The 19,876-nt window shown below is 39.2% G+C and overlaps 1 protein-coding gene across 2 annotated transcripts in view; it reads left to right on the top strand.

Moving 5' to 3' along the window:
- psd2 (pleckstrin and Sec7 domain containing 2) overlaps positions 1 to 19,565 on the top strand; it is a 33,534-nt gene extending 13,969 nt beyond the window's left edge. The window contains exons 1-13 of one of the 2 annotated variants that reach the window (XM_026330499.1): positions 5,445 to 5,774; positions 10,177 to 10,374; positions 10,634 to 10,714; positions 11,567 to 11,679; positions 12,104 to 12,162; positions 13,576 to 13,665; positions 13,825 to 13,868; positions 14,003 to 14,193; positions 14,311 to 14,381; positions 14,847 to 15,004; positions 15,582 to 15,726; positions 16,334 to 16,477; positions 16,722 to 19,565. In XM_026330499.1, the coding sequence (XP_026186284.1) occupies positions 5,725 to 5,774; positions 10,177 to 10,374; positions 10,634 to 10,714; positions 11,567 to 11,679; positions 12,104 to 12,162; positions 13,576 to 13,665; positions 13,825 to 13,868; positions 14,003 to 14,193; positions 14,311 to 14,381; positions 14,847 to 15,004; positions 15,582 to 15,726; positions 16,334 to 16,477; positions 16,722 to 16,946 (1,569 nt within the window). In that variant the 5' untranslated portion in view covers positions 5,445 to 5,724 and the 3' untranslated portion in view covers positions 16,947 to 19,565. Of the gene's footprint in view, positions 1 to 5,444; positions 5,775 to 10,176; positions 10,375 to 10,633; positions 10,715 to 11,566; positions 11,680 to 12,103; positions 12,163 to 13,575; positions 13,666 to 13,824; positions 13,869 to 14,002; positions 14,194 to 14,310; positions 14,382 to 14,846; positions 15,005 to 15,581; positions 15,727 to 16,333; positions 16,478 to 16,721 lie in introns of those variants that run through there. The other variant, XM_026330498.1, reaches the window with a different exon arrangement.
- The last annotated feature ends 311 nt before the right edge of the window (positions 19,566 to 19,876 follow it).

The following is a 19,876-nucleotide window of genomic DNA, read 5'->3' as shown; positions in this document are numbered from 1 at the left end:
CTCCTTTTAAAGCTCAGTATGAGTTACAGGATGAATGGAAGATGTTGGATCTCTCCTTCTCTTTCCTCTCTCTCTCTACCCCAGTCCTACAGATGTTGTCCTTTAAGCACAGTGTTGCTTCCTGACCACCAGCGCCAAGCTGAATGAGCTATTGTTTATGTCATGACATCATCGTCTTCAGCTTTCCTTTGCCCAGCAGGGTCTTAGAGTGGATGTGTGTGTGTATAACTGACTGATTGCTGCTCTATACTAGCCAGCTTGCCAGACATTGGAGCACTTAAATCTAGAGTGGATACATCTGGTAGTCAGTCTTAAAGGCAACTTAACTTGTAAAACCACTCATTGTATCCATTGTATTATGGGCCAGAACTCCTTGTTGACTTTAAATTTTTTTGGGGTTTATTAAAAGGGAGGTGTCTCAAGCATTATCAATTCCATTGCAAGTTATTTAAAGTAAATGTCATTGCTATGAAAAAATGCACAGCTAAAGAACCATCTAAGGTTGTTTTGTTCTCATATTCCCAAGTGAGAATGTACATAATTTTTTTAAAAAAGCATTGAATAAGCTTGAAGCAGCATAGCTAAAGATGAATGATAATACAAAAACATCATAGCATAACCCTATGTTTTTTGTTTTTTTTAAGGACTCTAAGAACATATAGAAGAATTGAAGAAACAAGCTATAATAGTTTTAAAAAGCACATCTGTTTCACAGTGTCTGTAAACCAGGTGTGGTACAGCAACACAATTATTTGTATAGGCTATAAAGGCTGACCACTATGTTACTCATCTAAATGTTTATTATCCACCTACAAGTTTTATCTCATACATGTTAACGTGTTGGTGCATCTCTTTGTCTTTCTCTTTTTCGCTGTCCTTCTCTCTGTCACTCCATCTCTTTGTTTGCTCCTCCTCCCTCTCTATTAATTTCTCCACTTTATCTGTCTTATCACACTCAACCCCCCCAAACCCCCTACCTCACATCCTGTTGTCTTTCTGCTTTCTTCTTTGCATCACCTCCTCTTCCATTTCCCCTACAATGCTCTCCTGCTGCTGTGTCTTACATTTCATTCCTATCCTCTTCCTAGTCTTGCTTGAGAGTAACCACAGAAGTTGCACAGTTAGACATTTTGGCACCTCAGGCATCATGGACAACTAGACTTTTTTACTGCAGGAAAGCACATCTGCAGAGCAATTTATAGTGTCAGTTTTGACCTTCTTCTTTTCCACTATGTACATTTTTTCTTTGTTGTTTTTGCATTACAGTTCCTAGGTATAACCCATTGACTTTGGTTGGCTGTGAAATTGGACTACATCTCAATAAGGTGTTTATGTACTTTTCTGCGAGCTAGTGCAATTCATGTCATATTTCCATTCACATACAGAGCATAGCCAGATTTAAAGGTTCAATCTGTAATGTTTAGAGTGATCTATTATCAGCAATAGATAATATAATAAATATGTTGTCATTAGTGAATACCAACAATTTCATTTTCGTAATCAATGAATGAGCCTTTTAAATCTACATAGGGAGTAGGTCTGCTTTCATGGAGGCAGTCATATTGCCCAGAATGGACAAACCAAACACTGGCTTTAGAAAGGGAATCTCATTACCTTGTGCCCGGAAACAGAAGGTGGGGTGTGCTCAGAAGGTTGCTGCTAAATCTTTCACATTTTACACATTGCACCTTTAACCTAGGAAAACAAGGTTAAAAGAAGCCATGCAGGTGGCTCTGTGAGGCTGTACCTAAGCTCAGTGGAGCTTCATAGGTATATGCTAACCTAGCCTCAGCGTGTTCACAATGTTAATGCTAAAATGTGGTGTTTAGCAGGCATAATCACCATTTTCACAAACTTGGTTTAGCATATTAATATTCTAACATTTGCTCTGATGGGAATGTCATTCTTTTCATAGTTATCAGAAATCAAAGGATTGGACAAATTCATATATTGACCTGATGGTGTGCTAGATGAGAAGTTAAGATCCCACCAACATTGTTACAATCCATCCTGATGGCAACCTAAATTTCATGTTCACAAGTTGGGATTTTCCTCCCAAAAATGCTTGTAATATCAATCCCTTGCTAGAACTTAAGGTAAGGTAAGGTGATCCCAAAAGTCATTAGGATACATCCTCTGTCATAGTAGCTATTTCATTTTGAGCCAAACTACAGTAAATGGCCAGAAGACTGAAATTGCCATACAGCAGTAGCTGTGTTGCTACTATGGCTAAAATTTGTGTTTACTTTCTATATTTACACAGAAGATGCGTCAGTGATCAAAGTTTTTAGTATTCAAGACACAGCTCTGAACATAGCAACAGTTATTAGTTGTGACTGTGAGTGTATGTAAATGACAAAACACTAAGACAAAGAGAATAGTGTGCTTTCTCAAGAAAATCTTGGCATGCAGCATGAAGCAGTTGGATCACCATATGTGTCTCGAAATGCTGCAGTACTATTAGTGAGTCATCAATCAGCTGTGCATATCTAACAAGCCCTTAATGAAATTAACTGAAATGGTAAAATTCCATGTCATGAAAATAATAATTATTAATGTTATCTAACATTACAGATTTTTAGATATAAGAATAATCATCATGTCATATTGTTATAATTTATTCTGATCATTTTCAAACTGTATGTTAATGTTTTCCTAGACCCCAAATACAGACTTACTTAGTCCAAAATCCAGGCATTAACTTTCATAACAGACAGAGCTTTGATAAAACCCCAGGCAGAGAGAAGACACCTCATGTTACCTCAGTCAAACACTCCCCGTACGTCCTCTCCCTGTTCCTGTGATTATTCTGACAGAGAATTAGGGAAGTAAAGTAGACAGATAGCTACAGGGATACAGAAAACACTGGCAAGTATTACAGATGTTTCAAACATGCCACCTAACACATGAACATAAAAGTTAATAGTTCTTTTCTAATCATCGATTCTGCAGTGCTTGTCTCTTAGTGACTGTATGTTAGTTTTAAAGAACTTCAGTCTGTACATCATGTAGTTTATCAGCCTTGTCAGTCAGTCAGGTGGTGTTTTAGATTAGCATCTTCATTTGGTAAGTTAGTTTACAAAAGTTCTCTCCCCCTGTTCCCTATGAGACCATCACTGACGCTTAACTTTAATCCATAGAGGCTGGTAAACCATGATGAAAACACACTGCTTATCAGTCAGCAGATTACCACTGTACACATCCAGCTAGCACTATACAGTGAAGCTGACATATTCAATGCTTAATATATGTGATCATGTAGCCTGTGGTGTAGTGCCCATGCACACAAACACACAGAAGAATGCTTAGTAGAAAGGCGACAGACAAAAACAACCTAAGACATTTAGACAGTTATTAATTTGCACACACATGCCAAAGTACAAACTAATATTTAAAACCACTGGCATGGTAAGTGTATAATATACCTGTATATTTATGCATGCCTTTTATTTATGTGCATGTGTGCAGAATCTCTGGCTGTACAGTGGCATGTATACATTTCTATGTGTAGTGTATTTATTTATGTAAGAAACATGCTGTGAGTTTGTGTTCCTCCCCCAAGCTCGCTAGCCTACCAGATCTAAGCCTGAGCAGATGAAAGCCAGGCTTAGTTGTTTCCATATCAGAGAAGCAGCTCTACCATGTGGATTAATCTCTTTCATACACTATATACTGTGGAGTGCAGAACCACACACACATAAAAGACACACAGGCCAGCAGCATGCATAAATAAACAAAAATGTGCATAATTCTCAATGCTGCTAATGCTTGCACAGTGACACAGATATAAAAGCTCTTTCTATCTATCTTTACCACTCTGTATCTCTCTCTCTCATTCTGTTATTCTCTCAAACACACCCATTGCTGAGACGTCGCTTTGGGAATAAAACCATTAGTATGGTTTGAGAGCGCTGCTGAAACATCCGGCAGATTATCCTTTCCTGGCTCTCACTCAGGCAGTGATATGGACACATGCACACAGTAAAATACAGTAGATGTGCTTGCACTTTTTTCACACAAGCGGTAATGCATACAAATTCTTCTACTCTCGCCACAGACAAACAAACTGAATCATTTCAGCACGGACAGATTTATCCCTGTCTATTTATAGCTCAAATTTATGTTTTATGACACATCCCACACTGTACCAGTGACTGTTATGGCTGGATGAGGTTCTTCTTACCACAGGCTTTACTCCTCTGAGACATCTGTCAACAATCCCTGCATGTATTTAGTGGAAGTTGAGCGTGTATAAAACATTTATGTCTGTTTTTGGCATAGCCTGGTGCCATCTGTAGTGAATTTTAAACCAGAAGTTATTCTATAGCTGTTGTGTTCAGTGTTTCACCAAACACAAAACCACACCTGAACACAGTTAGTCTTAAACATTCAAAAGAGGTCACCTTTGTCCATTTTTCTGGCCAGGAGTAGATGTTTTGGGCTCTTGTGTATGTGCAAGAAAGACACAAATCATAATGTAATTTCAATTAATAGCTAAATGATTTTTCCTCTAAATGAGTTGGTTTAGTTCTAAAACAATAAGCTACTGAACATGTTTGTGTTTTTTTAAAATTTATTTATTGTATTGGTATTATTATTATTTTACCAGTTTTATTAAATTATTTTTTTACAAAGATATAAAAGACAGTTCATAAGTTACAGGGCTTACGGGAGGCACATGATCACTACAAAGCTGCAACAGAAATGTAACAATGACATTGTTTATTGCCTCACATAGAGAGAAATAGGACTGTTGCAGAATTACAGTACCTTGTGGGATCTGTTTCTATACCGAGTTTATTGGTTTCTGGAACATACCTAGATAGAACAACGATGACCTCTTTGACCTCTTATTGACTCTAAATTTGGTCTTATGACAGTATGGCTGACTGATTCAAAAACACAAAATAGGTGTGACAGACTGCAGTGAGGAGTTAGTGAGGAGTATTAGTCTTGTGTATCCTCTCAGTTCAGTTGTTCTTTTCTCCATATTAGAAAGCAGAAGGGTGGATTTAGATGGTCAGGTTGCAGCATGTCAGCAGGCAGGGGATGTGTCAGTGTGTACTAAAAAAAACAGTGTGTGTCATTGAGGCATAATCCACAGTAACAAGTCCTATAACAATTACATGTCGACATCCTTATTTTTTTAAATGGATTGTTTGGTTGAATCAGTGGTAAAATCTTGCAAAAATATGGTTATATTACATTAGACGTTATAATAACTACAATAACTAGATGCTGGAAAGCTACTTAGTAGAGTTCAAGAGCCCAAATATAGAAGGTCCCGTTCATACTGAACGGATCTGCTGGCTTACGGCCCTTTACTTCATTGCAAAGGAAGTTGTGCTGGCCGGGACACACAGAGCCATTGTAAAGCCACAACTAGGAACAATTTAATTCATCAGGAAAACTCTGTCCAGGCGTTCGCTCCGCCCCGAACATCCTCTCCTCTGTAAAGCGCTCAGACAGCCAAGAAACTTCAAGGAAAAAAACTCAACACACTCCCAGCCTGTTGACACTATGGCGGAATAACGCAACAGTCTACTTTATCAACTCCGGATAGACTGGGATTACATATAACCTGACGTCCGCTTTGAAGACAGCAGATTTAACTTGACGTTAGACAGCAAAACCGGGCCGATGCAGATTCTACCGACTACTGGATGATGAGGCGGTCGGACCGTAGCGGGCTGTTAATCACACATTTCCAGGATCCAAGAGACGATGTGGAAAGAGGAATATGATGTTCACTTTGACTTTTTACTGCAGCTTCTGTAAGTTTACTGTTTCTACAGGCCAGAGGTTGTTTAAACGTATACGTCCAAATGGGTGGGAACATTAACATTATGCTGCGTGGCAGAAATGGAAATAGTGAGGTAGCTGTACTGTAACTTTATCCTGCTGCAAAATCACTACAGTACTAATGTGTTATTTCTATAGGAACTAATCTATGTAATCTAATCTAATAAAATTTGTTTAAAAGTCACTTAAACACTAAGACTAATGTATCTAGGGAATTATCAGGATTTATCATAAATTCCTTTAATATACTGATCAGGACATAACATTTAAAATGGTATGAATTATGAGGTCAACCGTCACTGATTAAAATGTGATTTTGGGGTTAGGACTGCAGATGAAGACACTTTTTTTTACTATCAAAAAAATATGTTTTCCTTATATACTTGACATTAATAAAATGTCAAGTATATATATTGTTTCACCTCTGATTGAATACTGATTTGTAGCAATAGTCTATTTAAAGGCTATAATAAAGTTATTTTCATTTATACTATATAGATTTATATTTATATAAATTGTGAACAGAAGTTTTTTTCAAACTCAATATGTCCCATCACAATCAACAATATTATGAAAAACAAAATTAATTCATGATGTGCGTTTGTCAGTGTTTGTTGACCATTGGTTTACAGTAAAATTTAGCATAGTTGTCTGTTAAATGAATGTTAGATAGTAAATTATGGTCTGTTTTTGTGGCTGGAGGTGTCTTTATTGCAGGTTTCAACTGCAGAAGTTCAGTTTTTTGCAGAGAATGTATCTGTGAGCCCTAGCAGATAACCTGATTGACTTGCCCAAACCCATACGGGGCAAATTCAAATACAGTAGCTGTTGTGTGTATACACCTATAGTATGCCTAATCTGCCTCAGATACTGACAGATGACGTACAAAAGGGAAAGAAATGTCTGTGAATTTACAGAATTTCATAATCTAGTTAATTCCATAATAGTTGATTACCCTCTTAGAACATGCCACCTGGACCCTCCTCTTCCCCATCATACCCAAACCTTGCATACAGACACACCTTGTAGGTGTGGGTCCAGGTGGTGCACAGCCCGAGAGATTATCATGTGAGTCACTGGCATGCACCGTCATGCTCTCTTCCCCTGACACACTCACACACAGATTGAGTGGTTGTCACAGTGAATTAATGTGTGGCCTGAGGATAGAAATTTGTGCCTTCAGATAGGCAAACAGGCTACTGTGTGCCACTTGGCCTGCAGTAATGACAAGTGTCTTGGCACAAAAGGCCTGCACTAGATATCTGACACTTCATATATTGTCTTTCTCTATTACTTTCTGTTTGTGTGTGTATGTGTGTGTTTGTTCTATTTTTGCCAAATAGCTTTGCATTGGGGATGCCTGGAATCTTTTTAGCCCCGTGACTGGTATGAGCCTTGAATGATTTATGAGGTCTCTCCAAGTCTAGTGAATTAATATGGTCAAACAAGTGAAACCAATTTCACTGCAAACATATTGTTTTGAATGTTCACCATAGACTCATTTTATTTTATCTGGGTACTTATGGGTGTGCAGGCATTTAATGTAATATGTATATATTCTGTCTATCGATTTTTCCATTTTCAACTGCTTGTCTGGGCCTCCAGGGTGATATTTCAACTTTCCCAGGTTGGTTCATTGAGCAGGGTCTGTGTCTGCTCAGGGATCTCTTCCCTGTTGATCATGTCCAGAATACCTCCAATGGGAGCCTACAGGAAGCATCCTATTCAAATCCCCAAACCACCTCAACTGGTTCCTTCTCCACATGAAGGACCAGTGGTTTTTCAGCTTCCAGATGTACAAGCTCCCCTCCCTGTCCCAAAGGATAGGCCCTGGTACCCTATGAATTACCCTGCTTTCACCCAAATGTTTCTGCAATTTCATTCTCATTCTTAGCAGCGATGTTCTACCAAGATAAGGTGGAGGAGTTTGTATGATCCACCTAATTGCAGTGGAGAGGTTTATGTGACCCTGGGAACTGTGTTGTTTGGGGCAGTAGCTTCTTGTAGTGTCTCCCAGAGCAAATTCATCCAAGATCAAGGGCCAGATGAAGAGTAATTCTAAGAGCCTACTGAAACGGCCAAGACAATATGGTAGCAGGGAATTCAGTGCCATTTATAGAGGTCAGATATAGGGGTGTAGCATATAGTCCACTATGACTTCTGGCTATTGAAACTAGTTGTTTTGTAGGTTTGTTTTTCATATTAGTCTAATATTAGTCTACTACCACTCTTCTCTTAGCACAGGTCACTTATCTTCCGCTGCATCCATGGTAACCAGCAAATCCCTTACAACAACAAGTAATGTATTGAATTTGTGAGGGTAATGCAATTGGGCTGATGAGATTATGCAAAAACATCTGAATCATCTGGCAAGAATGCTGACAGTGCCACACACATTCATACATGGGTAGGAAATGAGGAGATGCCGTTTAAACTGATGAGGTGAATAAGCACGTTCATTCTTGAGAACTAAAATAAATAAATAAATTGATCGCTAAGGCCATGTCCACATTAATACGTTTTCGTTTAAAAACGCATAGTTTTCTCTCCGTTTTAGCCTTCCGTCCACACTGAGATGGCGTTTTTAGGCAACGAAAACGTATCTTTGAAAACGCCATTTTCGCGTCGCGACTGTGAAAACGGAGGCTTCCGAAAACGATAACGCGTTTTTAGTCATGTGACGCAGTCATGTGACCAATTCAGCTAAACTGGTGGAAGACATTGTACAGCAGTTTTGACAGTATTGATAAAGATTAATGTCAGTTTGTACGTACTCTAGATTGTTTTTCTACAATGGACACAGAATGTATTTTGTTATGAACATAATCCTCATGTATTCTACATTGTCGCTGGCTTCTGCAACTTTATACTCCTGTATTACTCGCAGCAACAACTCCACCTCACTGTCGGTCCATTTAAAAAACTTTCATCCGCATATTGCCGCGACGTTTCAAAAAACCGGAAAGTATATAAACGCCAGGCGGAAATGACGCAAGTTAGAGGCTTACGTTTTACGCATGCGCAGTACACGTACGAAAACGTTTTCAGTCATTTCAGTGTGGATGGCCAACAATAAAAAGTTTAATTATCTTCCCACTGATTGACTGTGGTGTGTAGCAATTTTGAGTACTATATACAGAGCAATGCAGTGGAATAGCTGCAGCTCAATACCTTAATCACACTACCACATCAGTAATAAATCAATAAGTAGAGCACTAATTCATACTCTATTGATTCAGTCTGTTCTCTTGGTGACACTTACAATTAAAGGAAACGTGAGGCCTTGTATCAAGCAGTGTCCTTCATTGATACAGTGTAATGTCTGCATAGTGGCCTATGTTTCAGTGTAAAACGGTCTCATTTGCCAATCTTAAAAATAATGCTATTGAAAACAGTTGCAAAAAATTTTTTGTAGTTTTTTTAAAGTGGAAATGTGATTTTATCAGGGCTAAACTCAGATTTGACTCTAGTCCTCAGATTTATAATCGGAAGTCTGTGTTACCACACTGTGGGGCCATAATTTGTAAGATGCTATTTGCCATGCAACAAGGCTAAATGTCTAAATGAGTTGCACTATGGGATATGTAAGATCCAGCATTTGAAGTGTGACTCATACTAGGAACTCAAAATCAGAATATCTCAGGTTCCATGTGTTTCTAGTCCCTCAGATTAATGTTCAGTACATAATATTCTGTCATTCCTGCAAATCATTTTCTGAAACGGACTCTTGTCTTCAACTGTCAGCTGATTTGATTTTTTCACCTCAACTTAACTACTTCTGCAAGGGTAATTCAGTCTTTTTCAGAAGCTCCAGGCTCCATGCTCGTGCATTCCCATTCACATTTGGGATAGGCAGCCCAGTGACATACAATGAGCATGAAATGGACAATTCTAAGAGTTCAGCTGGAGGTTGGGTGTTTTGCTCAAGGGCAAGTTGATGGGAGTTGTTGAGGCCAGAGAGATAGTGTTACTCATTCAACTTCTCAGCTACTGTAGAATTGAGCCACAAGTTTTTATTTCAAAGTACTTTAATTCAAATTATACTAGAGGGTAGTAGTTTGATATTAGAGGAGGAGCAGGTGAAATCTGCTTCAGCATTATAATCAGTCCTAGATCCGCTGCATTAAAGTAGGACATTAAGTGACAGTGAAACTAGGTCAGTGTCATAACAAGTCATTTAAACTTTTTTTGACTTTTGGTTGTGTGTATGTGAACATATGTTTATGTAATCGAGTTTTATGCTCAGCAGTTGAGTTTCCTCTGCATAGTTTTAAGTGAGTCGGTGTGTAGCAACAGACGTGTTTCATTCATTGACCTGGACACCTGCTTGTATATGTGTGTGTACATGTGCATATGGATATGTTTCCTCCCCAGCGATGCCAATCTCACAGACGTGTTGTCTGACTCGGAGGACTGCAATTTGGGCAGTCCTGAACATTTGGAGCACGGCAGCACTGACACTCTGGCCAATGGCTGCCGGGCTGACTGTGAGGCCGCCAAGAGGCTGGCCAAACGCCTCTATCACCTTGAGGGCTTCAAACGTTGCGATGTGGCCAGACACCTGGGCAAGAAGTGAGCACACACACATGCACACAGTAACACATGCACACATGTTGGACTGATAAATTACCAGAGGATAATCATTTACATTGTTACATATGTTTAATATATATGAGACAAAGACAAATACCTGACATACAAACACATATATCAAAAAATATTAGTAGATGAGCATTTTTGATATACTGGTGTGAAGAAAACACTTACTAAACACAATCATACTTCCTCAGTGCCACGTTGATGAGCGGATGCTCTTTCTGTCTCTCTGCAGTAATGATTTCAGCCAGTTGGTGGCATCAGAGTACCTGAGTTTCTTTGATTTCTCTGGCCTGTCGCTGGATCGGGCCTTAAGGTAATGCACAGTCAGAAGTGATGGGTATGAGTATGTACAGTATAGTCTTCACATTCATGCTTCACATTAGCTTTGTGCTACTCAGGCTGTCAGGTTGAGTACATTTATCCAGTTTAGCTGATAGCTGTGTAGTAAATCTCTGCCTTGTACCTGCAGGGTTTTAGGTCTCATGTTCGGCCCAGATTTGCATACTGCTGTTAAAAAGTGGCATGTAACATCCTTATAGACTTGTGTTTGTTTGGATCTTGGCAATTCATATTAATTTATTGTATATTGCTTCAGTTCCTATTCAGGAGAATACTAATATCGGACAAAAATTATAATGTTTCATAATATAGTATATATTTATATTTAGAAATCATGCCATCAATGCCCAGATCATGTCTTCAAATGTCTTCTTTAGTCTAAGAGAAAGTCCAAATCCAACCCATCCCGACATAGAGACAGAAAAACACTAACACTCATATTCAGTCCTACAGGCAATTTAGAGTCACCAGTTAACCCCACCCTGTGTGTAAAATATGAACCAACGTAAAGTGTGATGATTTCCACTATGCAGTTACAAAATCAAATCTATTTTGCAATCAAATTGTGCAACTTTTTGGCAACACAAAAAGATGACAGTAGGTCCTTTTAGGAGTATACTTCAGAGTGCATAACCACTAGGCCAAATTTAAAAATCAGGCTTTACAGTGTTCTCAGAATAAAATGTCTCATAAGGTTTCCAACAAAGCTGTCAGCTGCATTCCTCCATGAACCCTGTTTTTGCCAGGAGTGATTAAATCATATTTTTCTCACAGAGACACATTCCTTGGAAACAGCTGAACCCGTGGTGTATTTTATGTGTGACAGGAACTTCTTAAAGGCTTTTCCGCTGATGGGAGAGACCCAGGAGAGAGAGCGGGTCCTTGTCCATTTCTCCAGACGCTTCTGCCACTGCAACCCACAGACGCCCTCCTCTGAAGGTCTGAGCTGCAAGGCTGATAATAAACATGGCAATAAGGAACTAAAAGTCCTTACTTTAAAAACCATACACAGCATGAATTATTTAAATAAACACATTTTTACAACTTTTTTCTGATTTTGTTATTGGTCCTAGTTGACACCAAGGCTGTGTTGTGTTGTTGTGCTGTTTACATAAACCTTGAAATATGAAATATATCACAAATCTTGATGCCAAATCAATTCAGATAACAGACACCATCTAAGATTATTTTAACATGTAAGTTGTGACATGCACTTAATGCGCTTTATTAGCTCTGCTAATTGAGTCTGTAATTGGGATGTACCTTTACTAACATCTAAATTGTATTTGTGTTAATTTGTGTATGGCTAGAGAAGCAGTGTGACATTTATCTGACCTTAACCTTGTATATTTTCCTATTGCAGATGGAGCCCACACATTAACTTGTGCCCTTATGCTGCTTAATACCGATCTACACGGACATGTATGTACTGAATTTCTTTATCTCACTGGTTCTTCAGGATTCCTATTACTCTAATCTTCTAGCAGGACAAAGTATAAACATAGTCCTTTGTCAGAAATGGCAGTTTTCCTCTTCTATCCTTGTTTCTGTCTACCCCTTTCTCTCATGGTATCGCTCTCTTCACTCCACGGCCTACTTTCTGACCTGTTTCTGTCTCTCCTTTCCTCAAATAGTCTCATCTGTTCAGTTTTAAATTGGAACGCTGTGGTCTGAGCAACATAGCACTCTTGATTTCATAGCTTCTCTGTTTTCCTTTTTTCTTGACCCTCCTACTCAGCTCAGACCCTGCTGTACATCTAGTGTCTATCACTCCTTTAACTAATATCCTTTTTCTTTTTTCAATTTCCTTTCTACCCTTTTTAAACCCTTCTCCTGCTAACCAAATCTGGTCCCTCTGGTCTCTCTCTGCCCCTGCAGGTGGTAAGTAACTTAAAATACTCACACTGTGTGTCTACTGACATCTGTTTCTCATTTCCTAAATAGAACAAATAACAATAGAATTTAATTCATCATTGTTCAATTCAGTTACTTAGTATCACAAATGTAAATAAGTATTTAGATTAAATATTGAAACAAAGTGAACAGATTCTTTATATTGTATGATAGGCTCTACAGTTTCTCCATTATAATATGAGGCTTTGATTGAATAAGTATGCATTGTGCTCTCACCTTTATATGGAAGGGTAATATTATTTGTAAATTGAGTAGTTTATCAAGTGGGATTGTGTCTGTGAATTATATCATGTTACCCTTTTGGGATGATAAAGCAGATATTTAAATGGAGCATAAAACATTTTATGACACGTTACATCCCATTCTGAGGACTTTGTACTTTTCCTAGAAAAGGAAACAGTTTAGGTGGCGTTCACCAAGCCACAAACCAAATTGTTATTTGTAATAGCAGTGTGTCAAATACATTTTGGTTCACATATGTATTTGTTTGGATTATTTGCTTGGGTCAGGTAAAAATGATGGAGCAGTCATACATAAAGACCTTTACCTGTTTTCGTACTGTAATGATGCCATCATAATTTCTAAACAATAGTTACAAAATATGTGATACACAGCTACTTGATAAGTTTGGATAGAAGTAGAATCACATTCAGTACCCCTACTATTTAACTCCAACAGCATTACACTGCCACCCACTGGACAGTTGCAAAATTATATTGAGGTTGGAGCAGTTCACATTGGGATGAGCTCATTAGCTGCTTTGGAATTTAAATGACCTGTATGTATACTGAGCAGAGAAAGACTGACCAATTTTAGTCCGCACACATGCAAAAAAAAAAGGCTTAATATTTTAGTGAAATAAAATTTCATCTTAAACTTGAACTGATTGTTTTGTGTTTACTTTTGTCTGTCTCTTCTTAGAACATTGGTAAGAAGATGTCTTGCCAACAGTTTATCAGTAATCTAGATGGCCTCAACAATGGCAAAGACTTTCCTAAAGACTTATTAAAGGTACAGGTCTCCTCCTGTCTGTCAGCTTGATGTGTATTTTTGTCTTAGTCACATAATGTCGTTCATCTTCACACTGCATTATTGTAGTAAAATAAAAAATAATCAAAGAAAAAAAAGAAAATGTGTACAATTCAGTCTTTTATTGCCTTGCCCACACAGGTCTTGTATAATTCAATCAAGAATGAGAAGCTTGAGTGGGCAGTGTGAGTATACATTTTGTGTTTATCAAAAAGAAAAGTATTTGGGGTATGCATGTTCTTTAGAAATAAGTATACTTGAATGCATGCTACTGAGGTTTATCTAATGTGTGTGTGTGTGTGTGTGTGTGTGCGCGCAGTGAGGAGGAGGAGCTGAGGAAGAGTCTGTCAGAGCTGGTGGAAGAGCAGTGTGAGGGTGGGAGTAAACGTGTTGCTAGGGTAACAGATGGCAGTAACCCTTTCATCGCCATTCCCATCCTCCTCAATGCTGTCACCTACAAACACGGTGTGCTGACCCGCAAGAGTCACGCTGACATGGATGGCAAACGCAGTGAGTCCATGTGTACATACACATATATACATACTGTTTGACCGGAGTAGCAAAAATCCTGATAAGTTGTAAAAAATGTGTCAGAAAAGCTTTTCCCTTTGCCTTTGGCTCTTCTAGCTCCAAGGGGCCGTCGTGGTTGGAAGAAGTTCTATGCGGTTCTGAAAGGGATGATCTTATATCTCCAGAAGGTACCGCATCTCATACTCTGTATCGTTACCATAGAAACACACCGCAGTGACAGTGGTGGTGGATATGCTAGCTATTGAACGTGTGTGTGCGTGTGTGTCTTTCTGTGTATGTGTGTGTTTAGAAGAGACTGAGACAGAGAGTGCATTAGGAGAGGAAATAAGGCACGTCTCTAGCGTTTGTCTCCCCCTGCTGGTAGAGATGCCGTACTGACCACACGCAACACTTCAAATGTTCATCCTGAATGAAATGAGTTTGGTTCAATTGCTGCTACAAGCAGTGTAATATTTTCATTTGATCTGTATGTGAATATTCTTCACGGGAGTGTTCACCTTAATTTAAGGATTTGCATACTATGCTTGTGTGAGAGGAGAAGACTAAACAGACATAAGCTAAATATGCTAACATATGGAGGCTCCAAAGCATATGACCTAAATTCCTGTCTGCCCAATTCTTTTATTACCTAGGATGAGTATAAGCCTGATGCTGACATTTCAGAGGTAGACCTGAAGAATGCAGTGCGGATCCACCACGCTTTAGCCACTCGTGCCACTGACTACAGTAAGAGAGCCAACGTACTGAAGCTCAAAACCTCGGACTGGAGAGTCTATCTGCTGCAGGCACCGTGAGTCAGATTTGAAATGTTTAAATTATACTGCAAAAAACATTTAGAATAATTGTTTTAATGTTCGTATTGCCTAACTATCATGGAACTGTGTAATGTACACTGTCTTCTACTGAGGTGTTGTTGAGATAGGGTGGAGCAAAAGGATGGATGATGGTGATGATCATGAATTGCTGCGCATTTTTAAACCAGAGTTTATTAAATAGCATATGAATTAAATATTTTGTGTTCTGCACAAAGATTTCATTGTCAGTGACACTGAAAATGTAACTAATGAAATAATTTTACTACACATAAGAACATCAGATTTAATGAGATAAAGTCATTTCAATAAAAGCTAACTTGTTGTTGGGGATGACAATATGATTTAAGAGAAACTTTGTCTTGTGAATCGCACCTGTTGCTTTGCTGTCGTTGTCTTCTTCCAGTTTAATGTACCAGACTTTTTCTTGAAGAAGTACCTGTATCAGTGTGGCAGTGTACAACAAAAGAAACATCAATCAAATGATTTTCATCCTGTAATCTCAACTGCTGTCTCGCATTTCATCGGCTCTCACATCTTTCTCTCTGTTTCCAGGAGTGAGGAGGAGATGATGTCTTGGATCTTCCGGATAAACCTGGTGGCAGCACTGTTCTCAGCCCCGGCCTTCCCTGCTGCCATCGGCTCCATGAAGAAGTTCTGTCGACCCATACTGCCATCCTCATCCACCAGACTCAACCAGGTACACATACACAGACACACACGCGTTTTCATTCCTCATGTTCCTCATGGGGACTTCCATTGACTTCCATTCATTTCCTGGAGACTTAACTCAACTTTAACCATAACCATACTTGCCTAAACCTAATCTTTCATTAACCTTACACCATAAAAAGTCATCACCATAAAAATTAATTGATTTACATGATTTACAAAGAAGGCCAGGTCCCCACATTTTAGCCCTTTCAGTGTGCCAGGAGTGGCCAAAATGTTCTCACAATGCCACCGTGTTCACACAGTGATGATCTTTGTCCACACAAACATATACAGATGTGCACATCCAAGCACATACACATACAGACAGATGATGACATATATTTGGAACACAAGCAGCTATCACACTCTACTCGCTTATTTTTTACTGGTCTAAACATAATATATTGTTGTCAGTACTACAAAAAAATACTAGTTATGGTTGATATTTTGCAGTGTATTTTCCTTAGTGTCGAGCACCATGCACAGTTCTTTTGTATTAAATACCTTCACATGGCCAGTTTTACATATTCTATATGTGTCTGGTCACATCTGATTGGTTGTTCAGGTTTTTGTCTATGCTGTGATTGGTGCAGGAGGAGCAGCTGCTGAGTCATGAGTCTAAGCTGAAACAGATGAGCCTTGAGCTGGAGGAGCACAGGAAAAACCCACCATCAGCCGACCCCAAAACCCGCGAGTGGGAGGAGTACCGACTTAAAGAGCACTACCTCACGTATGAGGTAAAGGCTTTGAAAATGTGATCGTTTTTATGTTTTTTTGGCTGTAAGGCTGTAACAGCCTTTATATTAAAAACTCAGTTGAAGACTATATTAAGCAGAACTGTTAAAATTAAAAATATATTTTAAATCTGACAGAATAGTTGTGAGGTAATAGTGTATTCAAACAGTTGCAGATCAGATCATTAGTGTCCTTTTGATTTTTCTTTATTAACACCCACTTTCTTCCGGCCTTCTCTCTGAGCAGAAGACTCGCTATGAGACATACATCAGCCTGCTGCAGGCCAAAATCCGTGCTGAGACAGATGACCTTGAGAAGATTGAGGCCAGCGTTATGGGGGGCTTGATCATGGAGGGCGGCCTGGCCGGCCGCGAGTGCCATCTTCGCAAGACGCAGTCGTCCCCGTCCATCAGCCAGGCTCACAGTGGGCTGAACGGGAGGGCTACTGGGTGCACTGGACACAGGAGCTGAGGAGAGGAGGGAGGACCAGGGACCACAGCCTACAAAACAACATTCCTCTAGACCGAACTATGTCAGTCCTCCAACTCCTTCCTGGGTTTTTTATTAGTGTTTTTGTTTTGGGCTCCTCGTTCCTCCTGTGTACTTAGAGTAAGAGTGCGGGCAGCAACAGGAAACATATCCACTGTCCTTCCCAGAATTTATAAACCCCAGTGGTAACTTTCTATCATTGAGCAATAGAAGAGGAAAATGAAGAGCCCTCTTTTGATGTCCAACAGGTGACCCTGCCAAACCTCAGTTCTTTGAACTTTTATTATTGCACATTGAAATGAGCAAAACTGTGATAACTATTTATAACAACATCATCAGTGTTATTTTTGAAAACCCAGAGCGATGCAGTTGTCTTTATTTGATGTTTCAGTTATGAGCAGTAATTTATGACATAGTTAAAGGTCAGAAGGAGAAAAAGACAGAGTGAAGTATCTGTGTCAGACAGTTACTGAGATGGACACAGTGGACATGGTACTACTGTAGCATTTTGGCATTCAGCCGCTCACAGGTGTGTATGGACCTACATTATGGTTGGATTGCAGTGTGTGAAGATACAACATATCTGTCCCAGAGTTACAAAAACTGTTAAAAGGACCTCTCAGGAGGATCCTGTCATGTATAGCATATTTATTTATTTATTTAATAATCCTTTATTCACCCCAGGAAAGGTTTACACAGAGTGGACATGCTCTTTTTCAACTGTTTTCTTATTGACATTCATACAGTTGCATTCAGATAAATAAAGGAGCTGCCAAGTGGAACAGCAGGTTAAGATGTTCACTGAGCAGCTCCACCAGAGGAACTGGAGGTTGAGTGCCTTACTCTAGGGCATCTTGGCACTAGATGTTGAGGGATTTTGAGAGAGTTATGCAGCCACTTGTCAGAAAGATCACAAGTGTCTGTGTGACTTTTGAACTGCTGCTGCCCCAAATACTGACATGTCTTCAATTATTTTGTTTTTAAAAACTAAAAAAGGATAACGGTATGCGGTGAAATGAAAACACTGTACCATGTTCTGTTTTATCCCCTTACTACTACCCTTGAGTCATGACAGAGTGCACCGAGCTGATATGTAACTACATATGTTTGCTTGTGAGGTTGAAGACGAATGAAATGAAGGGTAGCATAGGAAAGTGTGGTTATGTGTGTGTGTGCACTGGCATGCTTTTTTTGCTGGTTCTGTTTGGGATGTTTAAGCCTTAGGGAACAAGAAGTAGTAAATATTACAGGGTCATGTTTTTGTATGAAGAATTTATTGAACATTGTTGGTGAGAAACAGTCCAATGGCCAAGACTGTCATGATAGTCAAGCCTAGATCTCTCAAAAGCATCTTCAGCAGAAAGTCAGTCGCCATTCTTGTGATAAAAAATGTACTTTTACCTCTGTAATCAGAAAATCCAACCGTTCGCTGCATTTTACATGGACCTATCATGGCTTGTTTGGCCATTTGCAAATAGTGGTGCATTCCTCCCACTGGAGTCATTCCCATTAGCTGGAGATGTTTTTGGGAAAGCAGGTCCTGGCCTACTGTAGACAGAGAGTGTCTGATTGTCGAGTATAGCAGCAGGACTGCTCAGGCATAGCATACTAAGGTAAAGAATCCCATCAACATACTGGAAAGTAGAGGAGGACAACTCCACTGGCAGAGCAGCCATCAAACCCCCTCCCTATGGGTGAGGAGGAGGATGTGCAAGAAGGTCTTGTTTTCTGAGAAGAAGAGACTGGTTTGGTTTTCTAGGTAAGACTGTCCCTGCCAGCCAGGAATAGGCAAACAGTTATCCAGCACACACATTAAGAGGAACACAACATATTGAGCCTGTTTGTCGTGGCAGAAGGACTTGTGTAATGTTCTGAGGAAGTGTGAATATGGTGGGGGAGAGGGGGGTGGTACTGCTATTTGTGAGCACCTTAATTGATCCTTACCTACACACACACACACACACACCTTTCCTCTTTATTAGCTAATTTGCTTATGACACAACTGTAGATCAGTGAGCATAGTGGCCTCTCACTCAGCCCCAGTGTGGCACAGAAGTATCTGTAGCTGTGGATATTCACACACACACAACAATCGCATCTTTGGCTGTGAACACAGAGCTTCTGCTGCATTGTATATCATATTAATAGTTACTGATGGGATCTGAGATCCTTTTGGGACTTGGCTGGAAACCTGGAATCACAGCTGGAATCCTGGAACTGGATCCTTGTACAGACCAAAACGCTGAAATGGAGCTTTGAGTTTTCAGAGAGGAAGTACCATTTTTTAAAAGCTGTATTGTTAGGATAAATAATTGCTTTCTTACAGGGACACTGCCCCTTATAGTCACTTCGGCTGTTGTGCTAATCATTGTTTCCCAATGTTTTAGGGTAGGCCTGTGCGGTAATATAGGATTGTGACAAAAATATTTGCTGATTATTATGTTTTATTTAAAAAATGACAACTTTGGCACTTTGCTGTCAGCATTGGATCTGTCTTTTTGTTTGTATATCTGAACTGTTTTTTGACAGGATACTATGTAAAGGACATATTTACTGAATATTTAGTCTGTGCTTCATAAAGTAAGCTTTTATACAATTGTATTGTGATTTGCACTGACATTTTTTATTTCATTATATAGCTTTGTGTAGTATTTAACATTTTTTAGACAAAGCTAAACTTTAGCAAGTTCCATTATGGGTAAATCCCATTTTTAATAGGAGCATTAAATTGTTTAGTCTGCAGCAAATGAGTACATTTTAAAATGAGTTCTTTAGTCAAATTCACTATAAAACTGCTAAACCATCTGAGTCCATGTAGTTCACTTAATGGTCATAGACAATAAACAGTTTGTCAGAACATACGCTAGCCACCAATCCTGGAAAGAGTGATTTTAAGGTAAATTTGTATGGTA

This window comes from Mastacembelus armatus, chromosome 10 (assembly GCF_900324485.2).
Source record: "Mastacembelus armatus chromosome 10, fMasArm1.2, whole genome shotgun sequence".
Lineage (NCBI taxonomy): Eukaryota > Metazoa > Chordata > Actinopteri > Synbranchiformes > Mastacembelidae > Mastacembelus > Mastacembelus armatus.
This window is presented reverse-complemented; position numbering and strand designations above follow the sequence as displayed.